We start from the raw sequence: 18,041 nt of genomic DNA, 5'->3' as shown, positions 1-18,041 counted from the left end.
CATTCAACAGACTTGCCCCACGCTACCTCTGTAACCTTCTTGAACAATAATACTAGCAACCTAGATCAATTCAAATCAGAGCATTCCCCTCCCACCCGCCAATTACACCAACACTGATGAACACTTGCATAGATTTACAAATAGGTCAGGAATATAATATATGCATAAAGAGCACAATTTTTGAATCATACATAAAGTTATAGGATTTTGCAGTTTACTTAAACTTGAGAACTTTCATTGATAGAAACATATCTTTAAATTTCCTGTTGCAAATTATATTCTTGGAATGCAATTGTAATACAGTTTCTTAAACCTACAACACAGAAGCTGAATTACAAAATAATATAATACTTTACCATGCCCTGCACAAGCATACGCTTTGGCACAATCACTCAACAGGCTGGGTGAGCTGCTGCTGTTAGCTTGTCTCTGTAAACAGAAGTAAAACAGATTTTAAGTCAGAAAAAGAGTTGATTTGGTTAAAAACTTTATATAAGTCTATATGTTTGTTCCCCAAATTTACTTAAGGCTTTCTTAAATTTACCTGATCACTAACGAAGGCCGTAGGTTTATCACAAATATCAATATGCTGATTTGAGATATAAATCCATTGCAAACTAAAATCTATTCTCTACTTGCAAGAAAAATTATTTGGTCATCAAAACATCACAAAGCATAAAGATATGTGAACATCAGTAAATGTGATACGGCTGACATTATTTCATTGAGATTTCTTTAATTTTTAAAAACTAAACTGGAACATAATTTTATTTTCATATTGTTAAGAATCTCAAAAGAGACAATATTTTGCTAAATAAACTGAATTGTCAATTTGAAGTCCAAATTACTTGTTAAATGAAAAACTACAAATTACAAACACGGAAAAGCAGCCTTAGTTCTGTAACATGACATTGTACATAATTCATAGTATCTAATTCCTAATGTCAGCTTCATATAAAATGTGGAAAATTAGAATTTAATCTGGGGTGGGAAGAAAGTGAAACAGACCCACTTGTCTTGAAATCTCTCAGTCAAATATGGAAACCACGATATTTTTTGTCAGTACGCATGATGGTGCCACTCTACTAAGTTTCTCTCCATAGCAACAATAGTAAAGTGCGATGGGATTCGAGTATTTTTAATATTATTTTGATTAATTTGTCAACTGCCCCATGAAGACACTAAAGTAAGCAGCTTAAAATGCTGATAAGATTGCTCAAAAAACTGTTGTAGATGTGTAAAGATGGAAGAACCAATTGTCAGCAGACTTATTGCCAGGTAAATCTCTTTGCCAGTCAAATATATTTTTTTTGACAAGAACACTTTATCCAGTCAGTCTTTACCCATTAAATTTCTGAGGAGGGAGGAGCCTGAAGAAGACCACCTTTCAATCCTAACATTTGGTATAGTGCCTTTCAGGTCAGGAGGACGTCTTTCAAAGCACTTCACAGGATATACATAAGTCTAAAACTCATGCCCAGACGGAATGTGCCCCACCACTGCCTGAAAGGATCCTAGCCCACATAAGTCAATTAGAACTTAATTCCCAAAGAATCTAAATTGATCAAAAAATACAGCTCTCCATATAATCGGTAACATAATTATAGACCGGACAAGAAATTAATTGCGCAGTACAATGTACTCTCCTGAAGGTAGTATTTTGACACATTAATCCTTCCTTACACAGTACAGATAATTCATGTGAACCACAAATCAGCAACAACTAAAACAATTGTTCCATCAGCAATTATACCAGTAGTAAACAACAAAAATCCTTACATCTGATATAGCATCTTTCACATTGAAAGGATATCTCAAAGCACTTCACGTAAATACCCTTTATTTATAAATGTAATTTGCATGTCAATGCAGCAGCAAATTTGCAAACAGCAAAATCCCACAAACAGCCATGAAGTGAATGACCAATTTTATTTGGGAAATAGTTGGCCAATGCATTGGGGAAAAACTACCTTCCCCTTTCAAATTGTGCTATGGGATCTTTAACTTCCACTTTGTGACGGTCCAGATCGGACAGCAAAGTCATTTGGTGTCAGATAGGGGTAAAGTGAGCAATGCAGCTGGGATGAAGAAAACCAGTGTTGCTGCATAAGTACGAAAATGCAACTCCATGGTTCCACACTTTCCTAGTTCTATTCCTACTTTCCCAAAGCCTTTCCTATATCTCTTCCAACATATTTCTTTTCCTGCCCTCACATAGTCATTTGCAGTGTTCATTAGTACCCTATGTTCTATTCTCTCCTTTTCTTCATCCATATGCATCCCCTTGGGAACATTATCTCCAGGCATGGGGTCCAATTACAAATGTATGTGGATGACACCCAACTCTATTTTCTGTCTCCACCTTAGCATCTAGGACCAATAATATTCTGGCCGACTGCCCATGAGACTTTGAGTCCTGGGGGGATCCTTAACATTCTCCAATTTAGTGTTGACAAAACTGAAGCTATTCTGCTCTTCTACCACAGGCTCCTCCTTTCTTCAAACACTGATCATTTCAACCTCCCCGGCTGTTCACTCTAGCTCATGGGAAGCTCCATGACATTTTGGTGCTTTGCTTGACCCTCATCTCTTGCCAGTCCTTGACAAAGACTGCTTTCCTCCATCTCTGCAATATCACTCACCTCAGTCACTACCTCACTCCAGCAGTTGAAACCATCATCCATACCTTTGTCATCCCCAGACTCAACTTCGCAAAAGCCTTGCGCGCCCCGAAGTGTACCTTCCAGGAGCTTGAGATCATCCAAAACTCTGCTACCCCCAATATTTCCTGCATAAGGCTCTAGGGGTCGATCTTCCCCATCTTCACCCAGGTTCCACTGGCTCCCTAAACCCAAGATCAACAAAACCTTTCATAACCTTGCTGTATCATAAATTTTCTATCTCCTGCAATTTTCACTCACCAACCCACTCCCTCCACTCCACCACCTCTGCCCTGCATCAAGTGCCCAAACTCCTCTACCCCATCAGTGGGACAGCTTTCATTTGCCCTTCTCTGGAATGCTCCCTCAAAATCTATCTGCTTCATTCTGTGAAACATTTTATTAAAAAGGGAAATATTAATGTATAGAGAGAACTAACACCAAAAATGCTTCATTTTTAAGTTTCCTACTCACTAAACGGAGAGTAGAATTTAAGAAAAGCAGAAGTTGACTTTCACTGGACAATTAAATACAATTTACAGGGTGACCAAAAAGACCATTACAATGTCGAATAATAAGTCTTAAATAAAAGTTGTATTTTTGTTTTGTTGTTAGATAATAGGGTAGTTATCATGACTTTTTGGTCACTCTGTAGATTTCAACCTCGAAATTGCAATACCAAACACATTGATTCTAGTTCAAACTTATCAGAAGAGGGAAAACTATTTTTAAAAGGAAAAGGAAGCATTTCACTGAGCCATGCAATAAGTTTCTGGAGTGTGTGGGCACTCAGGTTAAATGGTTCTCTATTTTCATAAATTAAGAGTTAAACACAATATATCATTTTGATGTATGATCATAATCCTATTTGCTGAAGATACAAAAGGTACACAAATACAGTACAAGCCCATTATAACACCATTGTAAGGGTCCATAAAATACCATCCAATGGGTTACCTGGGAAAAAGATTGGTAGGAGCGAGCATAAGTATACTTCATTTGTGAATAAGTATTTTTGATTCAATGTGTTTTTCTGCCTCACTTCCATACATCCCCTCTATCCCTATCCCACCTCCATATGGATTTTTTCAGCCTGCTTGAATCTTTCCCAATCTTTTAAAATTCGTCTCCTATTCGCTTGCTCGAACATAGGAATCACAGCCCACTAACAAACAATCAGCAAACAAAATCATGCTTTGAAACAAGTTGGCATCAATGCTATAAGGATGCTGCAGATCATTTTCTGATAAATATCTACAACACGTTGATCAAAATTGAACAAACTGTTTCTAAGTTGATCCATTTGGCTACATTAAAAAAATTAAACCTATTTGTCAATTAACAGATATGCCTCTAAACTATGGTGACTCAGTTTTGGATTACAGAGGGCACGAGATGTCATTTAAAAAAATATATTTTCAATATTTTATATTGTGCAAGGTTGTAAATTCATCCTGGCCAACTAATCAATATGAAAACATTTTCAAGTATGGCTGCTTCTGCAGTGGGTCATTATTAGATGCACCCCAGAAACAGCAAAATAATCAGGAATTTTGTTTTACAGGGAACAAGTTTATTGAAAAAAAATCTGCTCAAGCAACAGGAATATGCAGTACAAAGAAAATTCTTTGTTTTTTTGCATTGCTGTCCCCCGCTAAATATGACGGTTTAAGAAATGAACAAAATACAGCGAGTCAGGATCAAAACTGTGAAGAAGAATTATTAGAGATAAGATGTAGAGATATAGGAATACAGAGAAAGCCATTCAGCCTATCAAGCCTGTTCCATCGGTCTACAGAAACAACTTTCATTTATAATAGCCCGCTCACACAGGGCAGTATCCCAGAGTGCTCAGTATCTCAGATGTTCTGATCATATCTCATCTTTTCTCTTACTTACTCAATTCTCTTCTTTTTTGAATATCCCAATTAAATCAGCTTCTATGGCCTTTCGAGAACATGCATTCCACATGTTCAAAACCCTGTGAGTAAGGAAATGCTTTCTAATCTTACTTCTGACCATCCCAACTTTATTTTTTCCCCTTTTTGGATCTTCTAACAGAGGGGAGAGTTGTCCACCATATAACTTGTTAACTTCCTGCATTACTGTAAGCATCTTAATATAATAATCCTTGCATTTCATATAGTACCTTATCATGTCCACCAGATATATCAAAGCGCTTTACAGATATACAGTCAGTATATTCTGCGGGCGAAACACAGCAGCCAATTGCGCATAGCAGTGTCCCACAAACAGTCGTGGATTCAGTGACCCAAATTATATATTTTTTAAAAAAACATTGAAGGGATTATTACCCCCAGAGAAACAATCTGCCAATCAACTAACAACCGGGTTCCTACTTACTGCTAGGTAAACAGAGACACGTGGAGTAAGGAAACTTGCCTAACATTTTGCCATGCCAGGAATCAAACCTAGGTCCTCTTGCTTGCGAGGCGAGTGTTCTAACCAAAACGCTACTCCAAAAATCATTATGTCCAGAGGAATACAGTATAAAAGTTATGAAACACGTCAGATTCATACATAACCTTGGTTAGACCTCATTTTAAGTGCTGTGTACAGTTCAGATGACCACACTATAGGAAGAGAATTGCAGCGATGAAGAGATGTACACAATGTTACTAAGGATGAGTGATACAGGTATGAAGAAAGAATGGACAGCTTGGAGCTTTTCTCTCTACAGTTGAGATGATTGAGAGGCGACCCAATAGAGGCATTTCAAGATTATGAAAGGCTTCTACAAGGTGGACATTAATAGTCTATTTGCACAAGATGGGAAGCCCAAAATGAGAGGGCATAAATAAGATAGAGAAGTAGATATTACCATTCTATGTAATGCTATCAGAATAAGTTACCGATGGGACAGATTAGCTTGGTGTATTGACCTACCCCTCTGCCATCTTTTTCTTATCACCTCTTTTCATTCATTTCACATGCTGTCTGGTTTTATGTTCATTCCAGTGACGTATCCAATTATATGAACTTAATTAAATAAGGCACTTTGGAAAAATTTAGCCTTTTCATCGTAAGATGCACTTTAACTTTATTTCCAAGGTTTGAACTCACTATTCCACATTATGGACATGAGAAGTCTTGCTCAATTTTCGAATGACCACAAAATGTAATTGTATACTATATATCAAAAGGTGACAATGGTATATTGGTAATATAATGCAGGCTTATATCTTTAGACAACTAACCAACATATTCACATGCATAGCATCTTGGGAGTACTCAACAGTGGTTGATGTTGACACCGAGCCGGGGAGGCAGGGTGGTGTTAGGGTGTGAATTGATTTGTAAGTGGGTGTGAGGATCTTGAAATTAATCTATTTTGCAATAAGGAGCCAGTGGAACCTGGCAAGGACTGGGGTGATGGGGGTGCAGTTTGTACTATTATTCATTGCTGGACAACCTCTAGTCATTCCTAAAATTGGGAGCCCCAAAACAGAACCTAGTACTCCAAATTAAGTTATAATAATAATTCTTGCATTTGGTCATTTCAAACCACGACTATTTGTGGGTCACTGCTGTGCACAATTGGCTGCCGCATTTCGCCCACACAAAATACAGTCAATTCACTTTACAGTCTATTCTGTGAAGCGTTTTGAGATGTCTAGAAGACGTGAAAAGCGCAATATCAAATGTAAGAATTATTGTATTATTATTAAGGGTATAAGCATCTGGATGGTTATTAAAATTATATATGCAAGGAAATGCCATCGGAGGTATTGGAGGAATGGGGAATAGGCCACAAAATGATGAAAAGTGAACAGCAAAGACAGGCCCAATGTTCTGCAGTTTTTAATCACTCCATCATGCCAGTTCCAGACCAATGTAGGGCTTTTCTTTGGGTGGAGGAGAGGGAAATCTATTGGTCACAAAGGACACATATAGCTTGATTATTCGCAAGAGCAAGAGTACAGAATTCTGCCAAGAGCAGACTTCAAATTACTTTGTTGTTAAGCAACAAAGTAAACAGAACACCCTCACAAGGTCCTTCAATGACAGAATAAAGGTTTGTAGTGTTTAAATTGCTAAAAGGGAAACAATTCAAGTATCACTAGCCAAAGAGAGTCCAGATTACTGATCAAGCTGACATTTTGGTTTGATTACTGGGAGAAAGGACTAACTAAACTGGCTCTATTTTACTACAGTTGTTAAATCACTACACTGCAGCCTGTTGTGATCCACTACTTTAGGAATAATTTCAATGAATTGACAAAGAAAATACAATTGTCGTCAAAGAGAAAGCCATGGGCATGACTAGTGACAAGAAAGTGATTTCCTTGAGTAGGTTTCAGAAGTTTGGCAGGTACTTAATTTTATTCATACATCAACAACAACAACAACAACTTGGATTTATATAGCACCTTCCACACCTGATGGCATCTCAGAGCGCTTCGACAACTTGGATTCACAGTAACGGATCCCAGAGCCGAGCCAGGGGGAGGGGGAGGAAGATGACCAAAGCCTCAATCAAAAAGAAAGGTCTTCAACAGAGACCTGAAAATAGGAAGAGGGAGCGAGGCGAAGGGAGTGAGGAAGGGAGTTTCAGAGCCTCAGGGCATAGTGGCTGAAGGCACGGCTGCCGATGGTGGGGCGGAGGACTCGGGGGACAAGGAGGAGGCCAGACCCAGAGGAACAAAGGCAACGGGCACTGTTTTGAGGAGAGAGGTCAGAGAGGTAGGAGGGTGCAGAGGAGTGGAGGGATTTGAAAACAAGAGTGAGGATCTTGAAATCGATGCTCTCTGGGACAGGCAGCCAGTGCAGTCTGGCAAGGACTGCGGTAATCGGGGAGCGGAGTTTGGTGCGGGTGAGAATGCGGGCGGCAGGGTTTTGAATAATCTGGATTTTATGGATGGCAGTGGAGGGGAGGCCGGCATTAGAATAGTCCAGCCAAGAGATGACAAAGGCATGGACCAGGGTTTCAGTCGCTTTCAGAGAGAGCTATTTGCGGAGGCGGGTGATGCATCGGAGGTGGAGGAAAACAGTGCTGGTGAGGGACTGGATGTGAGGGAGGAAGGATAATTGGGGGTCGAACCTGATGCCTAAGTTGTGTACGCGTTTGGAGAGTTTTAGGGGGAGGTCGGGTAGGTGGAGGAGGTGAGAACCGTGAGATTTCAGACATTGACGAGAGCCAAAGAGTATTGCTTCCGTCTTGTCAACGTTCAAAGGAAATTTGCGCTCATCCGGCTCCTGAGGTCAGACAGAACATCAGGGAACTGGGGGTCGCAAAGTGAGGTGGAACAATAGAGTTGGGTGTCGTCCACATATATGTGGAAGTGTACCTCATGTCTGTGGATGACATCCCCAAGAGGGAGCATGTAGATCAGAAAGAGGAGGGGGCCAAGGATGGATCCTTGGGGTACCCCGCAGGTAACTGGGTGAGAGCGGGAGGAGAAGCCGTTTGTGCAGATGTACTGCTGGCTGTTTATGAGGTAGGACTCAAACCAGGCGAGTGCGGTCCCACTGAGGTGGATGACGGAGGAAAGGCAGTCGAGGAGGATGGCGTGATCGACTGTGTCGAACATGGCTGAGAGGTCCAGGAGGACAAGGAGGCAGAGGGAGCCCTGGTCACAGATAGAGAGGATGACGTTCGTGACTTTCACAAGCGCAGTCTCTGTACTGTGGGCAGGGCGGAAACTGGATTGGAGGGGTTCGAAGAGGGAGTGGGAGGAGAGGTGTGCACAAAGTTGATTGGCAACAATGCGTTCTAAGACTTTTGCGAGGAAGGGCAGGTTAGAAATGGGGCGGTAATGGCTGGAGTTTGAGGATCTAGGGAAGGTTTCTTGAGGAAGGGGGGTGATGACAACAGTTTTGGGGGGAGCAGGGACTGATCCGGAGGAGAAGGACTGGTTGATGACGTCAGCCAGTAGTGGGCAGAGGAGGGGGAGCTGGGTGACCAGCAAGTTGGTGGGGAGAGGGTCAAGGCAACAGACGGTGGGTTTCATGGAAGTGGTGGTGGGTGAGTGTGAGGAGGGAGAGATGGGGTGGAAGGAATGTAGAATGGGGGCGGTGGTAGGAGCAGATGATGGGGCGGGTGAGGGGGACAGAGAGAGAGTGGTGGTGGGTGACAAGAGGCAGGTGGATGAGGCTGCCTGGCAGAGAGGTCCAGGAGGACAAGGAGGCAGAGGGAGCCCTGGTCACAGATAGAGAGGATGTTGTTTGTGACTTTCAGTTCTGAATTTAAAACTGAAAAGAAAAATATGCACTATTACAACATTGAGAAAGACTTCATGTGACAGAAAATGTGCAGTTACTGATATAGACAAGAAAAACAACTCAGTTACCTTTTCCAAAAACATTGTTCTTGGTCCAGAAACGATTCTTCATTTGGTACCAATACAGTCTCCTGGTTAGGGTGGGTAATGGCAATGAAAACACCCATAAATAAAACTATGCTGGTACCACTGCATGCATATATATTTATATAACAGATTGTGCAGTATAGAAAGAAAGTCAATTCTATCAAAACCGAGAATGCATCAAAATGTATCTAAACGCTATGCGAAGGGAGCTATATAAATGTAAGTTGTTGTTGCTACTTGACTTCATAGTAGTACTGTCTTTTTTAAAATACACTTCAACTTAACCTTCAAGAGCAACTCAACTGATGCCTAAACTTAACAAAAAAATTACATTTACAGAGCGCCTTTCACGTCGGGAGGACATCCCAAAGCGCTGAACAGTCAGGTGTCGGGGCCCGAGCATGGGGGAGGGATGGTGTAGGGGTGAGGGAAGGCAGAGAGGTGGGAGGGAGACCAAAGGCATGGTCGAAAAGAAGGCTCTTGAGACTGGCCTTGAAGGAAACAAGGGAGGAAGTGAGGTGAAGGGACCGTGGGATGGAGTTCCAGAGTGTGGGAGCAGAGAGGCTGAAAGCCCGGCCACCAATGGTTGGGAGGGTCGGGGGGGAGATATGGAGCGGACTGGAGCACTCTGAACGGAGGAAGCGGGCAGGTTGGTAGGGAGTCAGCAGGTCAGAGAGGGAGGAGGGGGCAAGGTCATGGATGGCCTTGAAAGTGAGGATGAGAATCTTGAATTCGTTCCTCTGGGGGATGGGGATCCAGTGGAGTCGGTCGAGGGTGGGAGTGATGGGGTCACAGAGTCTGGTGCGTGAGAGTACACGAGCTGCAGAGTTTTGGATGATCTGCAGCTTGTGAAGGGAAGAGTTGGGAAGGCCAATGAGGAGGGAGTTCCCGTAATCGAGCCTTGATGTGACGAATGCGTGGTGAGGGTTTCGGCAGCCTGAGGGGTGAAGCAGTGGTAGAATCTGGCAATGTTGCGGAGGTGGTATTAGGCAGTGCCGGTCATGGCCCGGATGTGATTGAGAAAAGACAGTTCAGGGTCAAACAAGACACCCAGGTTCCTGACTGGCTTTGTGAGGTTGAGTGTGCAGCCGTGGAGGCTGATGCTGCCAGCGCTCCGAGATGCTACCCTTCCGAAGGGGCAATATAAAAATGCAATTCTTTGTTGCCACATTGTAAAAGTAAGACTTTAGTTGATTGAAGCTCAATATAATTTCAAGGTAAAGTAGATTTGGATGTCCAGCAACCCCAAATCATTTCACAGAACCATAGAGCGTGAAAAATGTAGAAGATTTCAAAGATGGCATAAATTGTCATTTATTTGGTTATTTTGATCCATTAGTCTTGCATTTTATCGAGAATGGGTAAATATATTTCAATCCAAATAAACCATTATCCAACACTGACATTCTCTTACTATGAAGTAAAACCACTGGAAATCCATGTACCAGCAAACCCAAATCCGTGAAACCTAATTACTTAAATTAATCCAATGTGAAAACAATCTTTGAGTTAAATATACAGGCTGCCAACTGTGAATTCTGGCAGGCTGACTCCAATCATATCTAGCCAACTGCACAAATTGGTAATCCAAGTCTTAAATCCATCTTTGAATTCTTTACAAAACTTTGTTTCAATAACAAGTGAAAGCAGTCTCAACTAGGAACAAACATACTATACCATTACTATCGACTGCACCACATTAGTAAATTAAAAGCCATCTAATAAACCATTGTAGAAAATCAATAGGAGATATGAACTGCAACACAATGGAGTAAATATGGTCTAGATTTAAGATCATCTTTTTGATTATATTGTGGGGATAATGAATATTCACCTTATGATATTTATTAATTGGAAAGGTGGTTCATCTGTTCGATCTTTTACACTCCTCACCTCTCATTTATTGCAACAATTGAGATTGAATCTTAAGGTGTCTGTACCTGTTTAAATGTCAATTTGTTAGGGTTCAACAAACCCAAGCACCCAAAGGTTGGCCACATATTTGCACTATTTAACACGAGGCCTGGGGTACTGTGCCCAGATAAATGCATCATAACATGGTTACCCTGTACATGAAACATGTCTCAAGATCTTGAGATGTTTGAATAGATGATAAACCAATTATTGCCTTTTTAGCTACAAAGTCACTGAGGCCTGTCACAGCCCTATAAACACATAAAAAGAGGTTATAAAACAAATAGATAATATCAGAATAAAAATGTACTTTTGGTCTTGCAGTAACTGAAAAGCTTTTGGTCTTCCAGTAGGGTAATCAACAAATATGTTGATTAATAAATGTAATGCTATATCACATTCACACTTGGAGTACCTAATATTAAAATCCATCCAATTTACACTAAGGGTGAATTTCACATGACTAACTGCAAAAACGGATTCATGTACAAACTTGCATTACCAGTTTATCTTTTTACTGGATCCTGCCTAACTATTTCAACTAATTCATGTAGAACAGTTATGTAAAAGAAATCAGCCTTCTTTCTGAAAAAAAGCACAATTCAGGAGTCTGAGGGAAGATCATGGGAAGTGTGCTTTATCTTACTATAGTACCTTTAATGACATTGCTTCTAAGTGATACCCTTCAGTTTTGGATGCAAAAGCAGCACGGTCAAAAGCAGAGCTGACATCACCGCAAAGTAAATGAAACATGAAATATTAGTTTCATTCATTAGTTTCATGAGGGACAAGGACATGGCAGTCTCTAAATGGGTACTTTGCATCTGCCTTCACCCTAGAAGACACAACAAGTCTGCCAACAATAGAGATGCATCAAAGGGATAAGGACAGGGAGCAATTTAGGGAAATTTTCATTAGTAGAGAATTGGTGCTAGGGAAACTGTTAACACTAAAAAGTGACAAATCCCTGGAACAGTCCCCATGGATTGGAAGATCGCAAATGTCACACCACTATTTTAAAAAGGTGGAAAGGAAAAGATGGGGAACTATAGGCCAGTTAGTCTCACATCAGTGATAGGAAAACTTTTAGAATAATTGATTAAGGATGTGGTAGTGCAGTATTTAGGGGAGCACAATATAATTAGGCCAAGTCAACATGGCTTTACAAAAGGGAAGTCATGTTTGACAAATCTCAAGAGTTTTTTGAGGATATTTCCAGTAAACTAGATAAGGGTGAATCAGTGGATGTGGTCTATTTGGACTTCCAGAAGGTAGTCGATAAGGTGCCGCATAAAAGGCTAGTCCAAAAGTTAAGGGCCCATGGAATTGGGGGAAGCATATTAACGTGGATTGGGGAATGGTTTACAGATAGGAAACAAAGAGTAGGGATAAACGGGTCCTTTTCAGATTGGCGGGATGTGACTAGTGGAGTGTCACAAGGATCAGTCCTTGGGCCTCGGCTATTTACCATCTACATCAACGATCTTGATGAGAACATCAAAGTTAATATATCTAAATTTGCGGATGACACAAAACTAGGAGGAAGTGTCAACACAAACGACGACATTAAAAAAATGCAGCGAGACATAGATAGGTTAGGTGATTGGGCAGGTAGGTGGCAGATGAAGTATAACGTAGGGAAGTGCAAAGTCATCCACCTAGGTAGCAAAAACAGTAGAGCAGGTTATTTTTTTTAGAAGGGGAGAGATTGGAATGTGTTAGCGTTCAGAAGGACTTGGGTGTCCTTGTATAGCAATCACAGAAAGTTAGTCTGCAGGTGCAGCAAGTAATTAGGAAGGCAAACAGTATGTTAGCATTCATTATGAAAGGATTAGAGTACAAGAGTAGGGAAGTCTTGCTGCAACTGTATAGGGCCCTCATCAGACCACACCTGGAATACTGTGTCCAGTTTTGGTCTCCTCATTTAAGGAAGGATGTACTTGCTTTGGAGGGGGTGCAGTGTAGATTTACTAGGTTAGTACCAGGAATGAAGGGGTTGAGTTACGAGGATAGGCTGACCAATTTGGGCCTATATTCTCTAGAATATAGAAGAATTAGAGGAGATCTTATAGAAACCTATAAGCTCATCAAAGGGCATGATAGAGTAGATAGTGGGAGATTGTTTCCCCTGGTTGGAGAAACTAAAACCAGGGGTCACAACCTTAAAATCAGAGGCCAGCCCTTTCGCACTGAGTTGAGGAAGAACTTCTTCACTCAAAGGGTGGTGAATGTATGGAACTCACTAACCCAAAGGGCTGTTGACGCTCAGTCCTTGAACATATTCAAGACTGAGATAGATTCTCATTGCAAAAGGGATTAAGGGATATGGGGATAAGGCAGGGTCAGGTTATTAGCTGGAGTTAGATTAGAAGATCAGCCATGATTGAATGGCGGGGCAGGCTCGAAAGGCCGAATGGCCTACTCCTGCTCCTACATGTTATGTTATTCAACTCAAACTGAAATTTTAAATGGGAGTAGAATTTGGGTCATTAAGCCCAATATTGCTCAGGACGATTGGGACCAGGGCAGCAAATCATGGAAATTATAGTAAATAAAAGGTATGATTATCTTGGCTCTAAAGGATCAATGCAAACAAAATTAAAGTATGTGTGAATCCAAATGCATCTGGCACCTGCAGAAAGGCAGAAGCCCCAGAATGATATACATCCAGAGATAGGGAGGACCAATGAGTAAAAGGCAGGCAAGGTATTACTGTCCCCTCCATAAGTAGAATATAGTTACTCAACAAGTGAAATCACAGAATTTACACAAGAGCATCATTATAGAGACTGTATACATAATGAAGATCTATGCGGTATTATAATAATCCTTGATATAGCACTTTTCATGTCTTCTAGACGTCTCAAAGCGCTTCGCAGAATATGCTGTAAAGTGAATTAACTTTATATTTGTGGGAAAAACACGGGAGCCAATTGCGCACAGCAGTGTCCCACAAACAGTCGTGGATTGAAAATGACCAATTTATTATTGTTTTTGTTTTGGAGGGATTATTATTAGGCGTATAGAGTAAGGAAACTTACCCAAGGTTTCGCCCTGCCTGGAATTGAACCCAGGTGTCTCGCTTGCAAGGCGAGTGCTCTAACCACTGAGCTACAGGACTCCAAAGTACTAAACATCCCTGTGTGTCAATGAACGAGAAAAATCAGAGAAACGGTATCAGACCCCTGGGTGAGCTTAAGACTCAATGGGCCAAATACTGTAGCTTCTGTGATCGTGATCATAATTCAGGATGAAAGTTGGTTACGTGTTATCAGGTCATACCATTCATTCATTGTATAAAAATGACATCACATAGGTCTTCGTTATGTAAACAGCCTCTAGAACGATGCGCTTTTCTTGTGTAAATTCTGTGACTTCACCTCAAATATATAGTTGAATAGGTGGCAAAATTACTTGTGAAGAACTGAGAAGTTTTGTAATAAGAAGTTATCAAATGCAAGGATCATTTTTTTCTTATATTCTTCATGCAAAACCATGTTTATGGTCTAAACAATGCCCTGCAATCTTCAAGATGCTATCTAATGATGCGCTTTTCTTGTGTAAATTCTGTGATTTCATCTCAAATATATAGTTGAATAGGTGGCAAAATTACTTGTGAAGAACTGAGAAGTTTTGTAATAAGAAGTTATCAAATGCAAGGATCATTTTTTTCTTATATTCTTCATGCAAAACCATGTTTTTGGTCGAAACAATGCCCTGCAATCTTCAAGATGCTATCACGAAAAAGTAAACATAAATCTGCAAAACCTAAAAGGCAGCAACAGAAGCCAGCTCCTTGGCTATCTGAAGTAATCATACGAATCTTAGATCTTACTAATTCTCTATAATGAACACTGAGTGGTCAGAGGGCAGAACATTAAAAAAAAGTCAAAGTGTTCGTCAGGAAGTTGGTGACGCTATAAAATTGGAGGAGAAAGAAATAAAAGATCCACAAACAAAATAATAATACTTGCATTTGATATACCACCTTATCATGTCATCAAGACATCTCAAAGCATTTGACATCTACTGTAAAATGTGCACAGTAATGTCCCACAAACAGTCATGAAGCAAATTACCAATTTTATTTGGAGGATTTATTGGCCAGGGCACTGGAAGAAACTCCCTTCTCGAATAGTGCCATGGGATTTTTAACATCCACCTGAACAGGCAGACTCCGTTTAACTTCTTATGCAAAGGACGGCACCTCCGACAAATCAACCCAGCACTGCATTGGAGGGTCATCTTAAACTATGTGAGTCCAAGTTCCAACTTGAGGTTTGAACCCACAAACTTCTGACTCAGAGGCGACAGTGCTATTCCTACATGCAAAGAAATCAAAAACAATTTAAATGGAAAGGAAATCTGACATGACAAGTATTCATTAGCCTATAACTTTCCAACATTCCAATTCTAATCCTTGGTTGTGAAAGCAAACATACTGAAGTTGTTGATTTTTGTTACTGAAATAGTAAAATAATTACTAAAACTTTAACTAGTTGGCACATAAGGTACTACAGTATATAGATATATATAAACCCTGTAATTAACAATTTGCATCACAGACATCTCAAAAATACCAAGTTCAACAAATTTTCTTGAAATATGCATGGTGCAGACATAGATAAAAGAGCCAAAAAGTACCCAAGTGAGAATCTTATGAAACCATACAGCTGTGGTCATTGTTTCCACCAAGCTAGAGCAAACCTTGACCTGCTCCATTAAAAGCATATTAACAGAGTAGGGTATGACTTTCTGAATTAAAACAGAAAACATTTATATAACGCCTTTCATGCAGGGTATTAGGTAAAAATGAGGCAACAAGGAGGGATTGAAGTAGAGTGTACCATAGGTTCAGGGCGTAGTGACTGAAGGGGGTGGGGGGGGGTCGAGGACACGGAGAAGGTTTGCGGATAGAGGAGTGTGGTGTGAACAGGTTGGCGATGTATGGGCATAAAATAATGGCAAGTCAAAACCATTAATAAGTAGCAAGTACAAAACAGGATTCAAATAAAGTGGTAGTAACAATTGACTATTTTCCTTCTCATTAAATCAGCACTAGGTTGGATTTTCTTTTACACTTTTCTGCCCAATTTAAACTGTAGTACTGCACATGATATATTTTTAAACTACACTGGAGTTTAAGTTAAAATATATAGCATAAGCAAGATAGAATGCCAACACAATGAAATAAAAATATTTCAAACAATGCAAAATTTATCATAAATTAACAACCATCTGGACAATAGGTTCAGCGAGCAAATGAGGTGTAAAAAGAATTCTAATTAAGATCTCATCTAACTGTGGCAAACATTTGGGAGTAGGATAGCTGAATGGGGTTTGTCAAAGAGCTCAAAACTTCTGTTCATTGGTAAACTTCAGGCAATCACAAATCTTATACTAAAACAGACTTGAGACATTTTGCTCCTAGATCCAATAGTCTAATCGCTAAATAAGTGTGATAAGCATTACCTACTCCATGACAAAATCCAAATTCTCCAATATCAAAGTTGTTACCAGACTGGCAATCTGCTACAATAACACAGACGGGTCAACACCAGAAGAGTCACTGATGCTTAATCCAGGGCGACACGCTTGCGCCAAGAACACAGCAGCTGCACCTTAACATTCTGCATTCCAAACAAATTATGCACAGAATACCAGCAGCAAGATTCAGACCTCGCTTCTTCCTGTTGACGTCAACTTAGCAGCATAAAAATGTGGAACATAGGATTTCAAGATTAACTTTCCTTCCACGGGTGTTTTGTTACTCGTGCTCCAAGTCGCTACCCAGCCTGAAGGGTGCTATATAAATGTAAGCTTTTGTTGCACTTCATGGAACAGGCTACCTGGTTCAAGTCTGTACTAGTGTTTTTTCTCCATGTGAGCCAACTAATGGAACGCTCCTGCCTGCTCCACTTACACTTCATCATGATTTTCCTTTTCAAGCATCGAATTCCCTTTTAAAATAATTTATTGGCTTGTGTCAACAGTTTGTGACAGAAGATTCTGCAGCATAGCACAACACACAATGAGTTACTCATTGAAGTGTACTATAGTTCTGCAACAGTTAAACTATTATTATAACTGCACCAACATCCATGTGTGCAATGCAGCAGCTACAACCTGAAATGAATGCCCAAAGTTAATCTCTTGTTTTGGTGAATTTAGGTGAATAAAAGGGAGAAACTATTGAGCTTAATAGGGTGGAAAAATGAATGAACAACCATCACTTGCTAACCTGGTGCCTGCTTTTCAGTAATCAAATAATTTGATGCCACATTTATACAGGTGATGCCTCCAGAGGCACTCCTACATGCAAAGATAGTTTTTCCTTCTGGAGACTTTCTAGAGTAGCAGGTTAAATAATAATCCTTACATTCGGTATAGCATCTTTCACACAGACATTTTTTGTAATTATCTGAGGCGGCAGTTTCTTTATTTTCTCACGGCTGGTTTCTCTGCATGAATGTAATGTAACTAGCTTACAACTTTATACAGCATTATATATACCAGCATGGTCCAACAAGCAGTCCGTAGGCTGCAACTGCCCCAGCAATGGTTTTATCTGGCCCACAAACCGTTTCCAACTTCACTGCTTTACTTCCCAGGTGCGCATCTTTGCTGGTCTGTCTCCACTAGGCAGCGCGGAGTGACAAGAGGGGTGGAGCGGGAGGTATCTTCCCATTATGCCCCTCCCAGTGCAACCTGGTGAGACGCAGCAGGCAGCAGCAGGAGTATTTTACAATTCTAAAACTACAGAACTACGAGTCTTAGTAGGAAACACAAGATAGATGTGGAAAATAGAGGACTTCAGTATAGGTGGGAAGTGGATAACTTGTTCACTGAAAGTAATAGTAAGTCATATCTGTGTTGAAGGAGTTCAGTTAATTTTGCAATTATGGATTAATCTGTTTGGATTTTGTTGAGCATTCTCTGTAGGGGCCTCCATATGCTGAGTTTATATCTTGTGCTTTGACTTCAGTACATTAAAAAATGTTATCCATATATTTCCATTTGAGATGATCATCATTAAGTAATACAATCACATATTTTAGAAAATAGGATTTCTGTATGATTCTTTTATGTTTCTGGAAGTGAAAAGCAAAAGTATTGCTTATGTGGTTCACGAACATTT

General features: G+C 40.3%; 1 protein-coding gene across 2 annotated transcripts in view; it reads right to left on the bottom strand.

The window, feature by feature from the left end:
- Nucleotides 1-18,041, bottom strand: part of pan3 (poly(A) specific ribonuclease subunit PAN3) — a 71,476-nt gene that overhangs the window by 48,945 nt on the left and 4,490 nt on the right. For both annotated transcript variants that reach the window (XM_007900606.2, XM_007900605.2), the window contains exon 3: nt 357-429. In XM_007900606.2, coding sequence (XP_007898797.1) covers nt 357-429 — 73 coding nt within the window. The remainder of the gene's footprint in view (nt 1-356; nt 430-18,041) is intronic.

Source organism: Callorhinchus milii, unplaced genomic scaffold (genome assembly GCF_018977255.1).
Source record: "Callorhinchus milii isolate IMCB2004 unplaced genomic scaffold, IMCB_Cmil_1.0 Scaffold4, whole genome shotgun sequence".
NCBI classification, from domain to species: domain Eukaryota; kingdom Metazoa; phylum Chordata; class Chondrichthyes; order Chimaeriformes; family Callorhinchidae; genus Callorhinchus; species Callorhinchus milii.
Note: the sequence above shows the minus strand (reverse complement) of the source record. Positions and strands in the feature narration are given on the sequence as shown.